At 63.1% G+C, this 7,268-nt stretch overlaps 1 protein-coding gene across 1 annotated transcript in view; it reads right to left on the minus strand.

Annotated features, from left to right (window-relative positions):
* Positions 1-478: 478 nt before the first annotated feature.
* The window catches only part of EEF1A2 (eukaryotic translation elongation factor 1 alpha 2), a gene marked incomplete at its 3' end in the record, with an annotated part of 7,178 nt that continues 388 nt past the window's right edge, over positions 479-7,268 (minus strand). Inside the window, 6 exon segments of the mRNA XM_014446607.2 lie at positions 479-735; positions 1,981-2,131; positions 3,435-3,715; positions 3,718-3,730; positions 4,183-4,362; positions 5,996-6,211. Coding sequence (XP_014302093.2) covers positions 479-735; positions 1,981-2,131; positions 3,435-3,715; positions 3,718-3,730; positions 4,183-4,362; positions 5,996-6,139 — 1,026 coding nt within the window.

Genomic DNA, 7,268 nt, shown 5'->3' on the forward strand with positions numbered 1-7,268 from the left:
GAGAGATAACAACAGACAGGTGCACTGTTTGAAAGCGCTAGTGGGCGCTTGTATATCAACCCTGGCCAGAACTAAAGGCGGGGATGATGAAATGGGCCTCAGTTTTTATATTTCAATTACATGTCAATAAGGCCGACTTTTGTCATGTGAGGAAGTGACCAAAGAGGTGCAGTGAACGTGTAGAGAATAAAAGCACCACAGAGACATCTCTGGCAATAAAGTGATAAAAGCACTTTCAGGACCCAAGTGGGACCTCAGTGAAGCCCCAAGTGACAGGCCTGGGCTCCCCACAAGTGCACCCTTCCTAGGAGCCCTCAACCCTGTGCCAACCTCTCCAGGCCTGGAGGTCGTGTGTGCAAAGCAAGGGTCTGAGTTCTCCCAATGCCAGGCCAGGGGGTGCCCAGTGCTCGGCCGCTGTGGGCAGCCACTTACTTCACCGAGGATGGCCCCTGACCACCTGCGGGAATGGGCCACCCACCTGGGAGGTGAACTGGGCGGCCTCCTGGGGAGGGTCGGACTTGCTGTCCCCACACACGTTGCCCCGGCGGATGTCCTTGACAGACACGTTCTTCACGTTGAAGCCAACGTTGTCGCCAGGCAGGGCCTCGCTCAGAGCCTCATGGTGCATCTCCACCGACTTCACCTCCGTGGTGATGTTCACAGGTGCAAAGGTCACCACCATGCCAGGTCGGAGGATGCCCGTCTCCACTCGGCCCACAGGCACAGTGCCAATGCCTGGGCCCAGAGGAAGGGGGCTGTGAGGGGCAGGCGGGCCAAAGGGGTGCCCCTGGTCCTCCCTGGCAAGCATGGGGCCTGGCCACATGGAGGGAGTGCGGGGGCAGGGAGACCCCAGACGAAGCAGACACACAGAGGTGGAGGCTCCCCTGGCCCCACAGGAAAGGGACTGAACAAGAGTTCCCAGAAGCTCTCAGGAGGGGGACGGGGCAAGGAGAGGCCATCTGGGCTGAGGGTCCCTTCCCTGCCCCCAGGTGAGGCACTGGGCCCCTCGCCTCTGAGGCTCCTCCTCGTGAGGGGGGAGCACCACCCACCGGAATGACCGGCCCAGCTTCAAAGCCCTGGCCCGGGGCTGTCCCTCCAGGGACATTGGTGCCACCCTCCTCATGGGCCTGCTCACACCTGTGTGGCTCCCCACGGCCCAGGGGAGGTTCCACCCCATCTCCCTGGCTGTGACGGAGGCTCGTGTGACATCACAGTGTGACAGACACGGGCTGGTGGCTGCGCCTATGCTGGGTGAGCATGTCCCTGCCCCTGCACACAGGCCCAGCACCTCCAGCCACAGACCCTCACGGGTCTCACACTTGGTTATGTCTCTGTGTCAACTCCTGAACAGCATTTCTCACTCCTGGGCAAGGAGGATATGACAGCCCAGGTCAACAGCAGTGAGGAGTCCCCACTCACCAGCAGGCCAGGCAGGGGAAGGTGGAGGTGGGGGTCCTGTGGGCCTCCCCAGGAGGGCAGAGGGCGTAGTCAGTCCACCCCACCCCACCCCCGCCACTACATGAGGTCCCATGAGGAAATGTGCAATCGCAACGTGCAAACATGCAGCCCAGCGAGACCAACGGCCCTCCAGCTGCACTCAGGCCACAGGGCTGGCACCCCTGTGCCACCGGCTCTTGGCATTGGACCAAGCACTTATCTGGAGGGAGGAAGACCTGGCAAACACTGGGCAGACCGATGGATGGGTGGGGGTGGGCAGCTGGATAGAGGGATAGAGGGATGGGTGAATAGATGGATAGGGTTTTGGGGTGGGTAGATGAACAGATAGATAGAGGATGGATGAATGGTTGAATGAATATATGGGGGATGGATAGATGGATGGGTAACCCAGAAAGTGTGCAGTGTGGGGGGAGGGGCAGAAAGACCCTGACATCGGGAGCTCGTCTCAGGAGAGAGGTCTGAGGGGCAGAGCTGGCCAAAGTGGGCTGGGCGCCTATAAGAGAGCCCTGTACCCTCACTCACCACCAATCTTGTACACGTCCTGCAGGGGCAGGCGCAGGGGCTTGTCCGTGGGGCGTGTGGGGGGCAGGATGGTGTCCAGGGCCTCCAGCAGGGACACGCCACTGGCGTTCCCTTCCTTACGCTCCACTTTCCAGCCCTTGAACCACGGCATCTGGGCAGGAAGCAGGCACGCATCGCATCGTAGAGACAGCCGGCACCCCCGCCCCCAGTCCCAATGGGGGAATCCTAGTGCGGGCACCAACCTGAGGGGGCTGGGGGGCAGGGGAGCTAAGCTCCGCCCTCCACTGTCTAAGGCCCATTGAGATGCTAAACAACTGACCCCTCCCAGCTCACTCCGAACACCACAGAGACGCTGGGCAGAGAGATAAAAGGACGCAGAGCCTCCACCTCAGCCCGACCACACACAGGGTTACTGGCCGAACCAGAGGCACAGAGTCCAGCCTCCGCCCCAGAGACCACGGTGCCCACCATCTCTAGGCACGGCCAACAGAGCATTACCCAGGCTTCTCCTGACAGCAGACCCAGCCCCGTCCTATCACCGAGCCCCCTGCCCACCCCCCAGAGGAAGACAAGGCCTGCAGCACCATGCCCAAGTCCATCCCCAGGGACCCTGTCCTCCAGACACCCCAGCTCAACAGCAGTGAGAGGTCCCCACTTGCCAGCAGGCCAGGCAGGGGAAAGTGGAGGTGAGGGCCCTGTGGGCCTCCCCAGGAGGGCAGAGGGTGCAGTCAGCCCCCCAGCACTACATGAGGTCCCACAAGGAAACGTGCAATTGCAACGTGCAAACACGCTGCCCAGCAAGATGGGCGGCCCTCCGGCTGCACCCAGGCCACAGGGCTCCGGGGCTGGCTCTCCTGCGGGTGTCCTCCATGCCCACCACTCTCCGTGTGGGTGGCTGCAGTGCTGGCCAGAGTGAGTGGCCACCCTTCTGGGCCAGGGTGTCCTTGGCTTGACAGTGCCAAGACACTAGGTCTCGGGTTCAACAAATTCAAAACACCCAGCTCCACTCATCACCTCCTGCCCAGTCAGAGTTCCGGGGACAGTGGCTGCCCAAGTGGCCAGCAGAGAGCCAGCCCTCAGCCCTTCCCAGAGCCCAGCTAGCTCCAGGTTCCAAGGGGTGCCCGGAGGCTATGAAAACTAACCCAGCACAGCAGCTCCTGGAGATGGCCCATGGGCCCAGCAGCTGCCGTCTCTATAGTGTTGACCTGAGGGGACTGTCCTAGCCAGAGAAGGGGCTGCAGAAGCCTCTGCCAGCCTCGTGTGGTCCCCGAGGACACCCACAGGGGCTGGCTCAGGCACTGATCCAGATTAAAGAAGACCAGTAGGGTGCAGGGAGTCGGGGGACTGCCCTCCGACCCAGCGCCCCACCCTGACCCTGCCTGACCTTTGATCCAGTGCTCTGGGCCCTGGGGAAGAGGTCTGAGCAGCCCTACCACCTCCCGCCAGGCACTCACATTGGGGGAGGGCTCCAGCATGTTGTCGCCGTGCCAGCCGGAGATGGGCACGAAGGGCACGGTGGCCGGGTTGTAGCCAATCTTCTTGATGTAGGCGCTGACCTCCTTGACGATCTCGTCGTAGCGCTTCTCGCTGTAGGCAGGCTCCGTGGAGTCCATCTTGTTGACCCCCACAATGAGCTGCTTCACGCCCAGCGTGTAGGCCAGCAGCGCGTGCTCCCGGGTCTGCCCGTTCTTAGAGATGCCCGCCTCGAACTCACCCACTCCTGCCGCCACGATCACACAGCGCAGTCCGCCTGCCCGGCAGGCACAGCACCGTGAGCCCCAGACCTCACCTAGTGTCCAGGCCCCTCCGGGCAGCAGACAGGGGCCTGGACAGTCCCTGGGATGGGACCTTGGGAATCTCGACCTGAGGGGCAGTGGCAGGGGCTCATCTGTCTGTCTGTCGGTATGAATGCCCTGGCAAGGTCAGGGACTGTCCGAGTCTGTCTGTGGCACAGGTGGCCCGGACACTGGCTGACTGTCCGTACCGGCACTCTGCCTGGTTGAGATACTGAGGCGCTTAATCAGCTGTTTTCGCAACTCTGTACCAGGTGGGGCAAGAGGGGCAAAGGTGGGTCTTGTGCCCTGATGAGGAAGCAGAGGAGACCCGACTACCCTTCGATGACTCGAGCCCGCACCCAGGTGCCCTCTGAATGGGAGCCCTTGCCCCCCCTCCCGGGCCCCTGGGGCCCCACAGTCTGCCCACCTGGGACGTGCCAGTGATCATGTTCTTGATGAAGTCTCGGTGGCCCGGGGCGTCAATGATGGTGATGTAGTACTTGGTGGTCTCGAACTTCCAGAGGGAGATGTCAATGGTGATGCCGCGCTCCCGCTCCGCCTTCAGCTTGTCCAGCACCCAGGCATACTTAAAGGAGCCCTTCCCCATCTGGAGGGGTGGGGGCGGCTCAGGGCGAGCCCGAGACCCAGGCCCAGACCCGCCTGGCCAGCAGACCCGGGGCCATGGGAACAGCACGTCACAGCAGCGAGGCCCCAGCCCCCGTGGCTCCCCGCTGGGAACCTGGAGCTCTCTGAGGGACACTCAGAACTCAACCCAGGCCCAGCCTCCTGCCTCCTAAATGGGCGCAACTCGGGCATCCACCAGTAGGTGGCGCAAGGGCCTGTGACCGGCTCTGAGAGAAGCCGCAGGCCAAAGCCCTCCCCTGGTGGTGGCTCCCCTTTATTAGAAGCTAAACCCACTCCCCCAAGATCCCTGCCTCAGCCAGAGGCCGACACCACCACTGGGTTTAGGCTGTCAAATCAAAACCCCTCTGTGATCTCTTTTTAAAGAAAGAAAGAAATCGAATGAGGTCACAAGCAAGGGCCCGCTCTCCAGCTCTTTCCCTAGTCAGCCCGGCTTCCCGGCTTCCCGGCTTCCCGCAGCTCCGCGGCTCCTGCGCCCCTTCCTGGCCCACCTGAGCAGGGGAAGCAAAGCCAGGCTGCTCTCTGCACATACCTGTGCCCAGTGCCAGAGAGACCCATGCCTGGGGGCCAGGGCTGTCGTTAGGAGAGCAGCCTTGGTCACTGCCCAGGTGGACACAGCTCCCTGCCATGGCCGTGCAGACAGGGCTCTGCCCTCCCAGAGGCTGCCCAGCCAGGAGGGGCCACCCAGACAGGACCCCAAAGACCGGAACCATATGCCCTGAAAACACCCTCAACCTCCCTCCAGCTCCAGGCCCACAGGGAGAAGTGACACCGCTTTGGGACCCAGGCATGGAGGGAGGTAGCTCATAGCACCTGACCCCGCCCCATGGCCAGAAGCTGTCCCCTCCCTGGTCCTGGTCCCAGCTACTCTGTCATCCCGGAGGGAGCCCACACAGCTCCCCCAAATGGGGGCTTCTCACAGAGCTCAGGGTGGGGGCAAGGGGTGCAGAAAGCAGGCCCCCACTCCATGGCCACTTCCCACCCACAGGGGCCAAAGAGCAGCTTCAAGAGAGGGGAGGTCAGCTCACGGGACCGCCCTCATCCTTACCAAGCCCCCCTCCCCCTTCCCTCAACAAAGGGCACCTCCCTGGACAAGCAGCCCTCCCCAGTCTAGCACGAGAAAATGGAGCTGATGGGCTCAGTGCCCATCAATCAGCTATTAATAGCACCCTGAGTCCTGGCCCAGCCCTGGAACAAGCGAGGGCAGTGCCACCTCCAGCCCCAGACCTCAGCGCTGGGGACACGGGAACCCAACCCTGGGGGGCACGAAAAACAGGCTCCAGGGCTCTCAAGTCCAGTGTGGCAAAATGTTCCAGAACCTTCTGTGCAGGGCAGAAATGCGATCTCCAAGCTACCCCTTACCCTGGGCCAGATCCAGCAAGCCATCTTCCTCCCACCAAGCACATCCTCAGAGAGAGGCAGCCTGTGCTCCCCCCACACCACTCCCATCGGGACCCTCTGAGGCACACGTCCCCACACAGGGTCCTTTAGGGCTCACACCCCTCTTGCCCTGGAGGAGAGACGCCAGCCACATCCCCGGGGGCTGAGGCCAGCCTAGCCTCGGAGCGGAACCGCCCTCACCCCCGCCCCCGACTCACCTCGGCAGCCTCCTTCTCAAACTTCTCAATGGTCCTCTTATCGATGCCCCCACATTTGTAGATGAGGTGGCCTGTCGTGGTGGACTTGCCTGAGTCCACGTGGCCGATGACCACGATGTTGATGTGGGTCTTCTCCTTGCCCATGGTGTTCGGGGGTGGGAAGGGCCGTGCGACCTGGGGGGCTCTGGCTCGGGCAGGAGATGCTGAGCAGTGGCTCTGTGAGGTGATGGTGGGGGGACAGGAGGCAGAACCTTAGAAAGAAACCCAGCAAAGAGGCAGCCCTGCACAGGCAGCACCACATCTGGCCACAGGCCTAGCCCCCAGGCCAGGCCAAGTCCCCACGCTCCGTGGGAAGGTGAGACCCAGCCGTGCCTGACCCAGCTGAGCAAGGTGGCAATCCAAACAGCCCCCATGAACATATCAAGGCCCACAGAGCCCCCATGAAAGAGTCTGACCCCCACCTGGAGACACGGAAACACACAGGGTGGACAAGCCCCATGACCAGTCAGGAGCCCGGGGATGTCACCTTGCCAGCTCTCCAGTGCCCTTTCCCCATGCTGTTCTCTCACCCCAGTTCTGGGCAGGACACTGTCCCCCACCCCCACCCCACCCCCAGCCGCAGAGCCGCGCAGGAGGAAGGCCAGTGCTCCCCATTCTCAGGCAGGGACAGGGACACGCCATCTTCCTCTCCCTGCCTGGCTGGCACCAGAGACTCGCTGGCCTCAAGCTCCAACAGGACTGAGGTGCCCAGATCAGGGGCCCAGAATAGCCCAGCCCTCCCCCTCTGGGCAGGGGGCAGACAGTAGGGGGGGGTGTCTCTGCTCTGTCCACAGGAGGAAGAATCTGGCCCCTCAGCCTGGTAGGGACCAAGGTTGGGGGGCACCCTTTCCCTCTTCCTTGTGGTCAGGGCCCAGGGACAAGCCCCTGCCCCATCCTGGAGGCCATGAAGAACCCTAGGCTGCCCAAGAGGGGCCAGGCGGCTGGGAGGGAGGGCGGGCACTGGCGTGTGGACCCCAGGTGGACTCCAAAGGGGTGAGGGGAGGGGCTGCTGCCCAGGTTCCCGGGTCTCTCCGCCTCCCCCTCCCCCATTCCGTCGCCCGGACACCCCCCACAAGCCCCAGCACTGACTCCCCTACCCCAAACCTGCAGACACCCAGGCGGTCCCAAGGTCACGGCGCAGGCAGGGCGACAGCCACCGCCCAGGAGCCCGGCCCCAGCCGCCGCCGCCACCCCCACCGCGTAAACAAGCACCACCGAGGAGCCCCCACCCCAC

This window comes from Myotis lucifugus, unplaced genomic scaffold (assembly GCF_000147115.1).
Source record: "Myotis lucifugus unplaced genomic scaffold, Myoluc2.0 scaffold_555, whole genome shotgun sequence".
NCBI lineage: Eukaryota > Metazoa > Chordata > Mammalia > Chiroptera > Vespertilionidae > Myotis > Myotis lucifugus.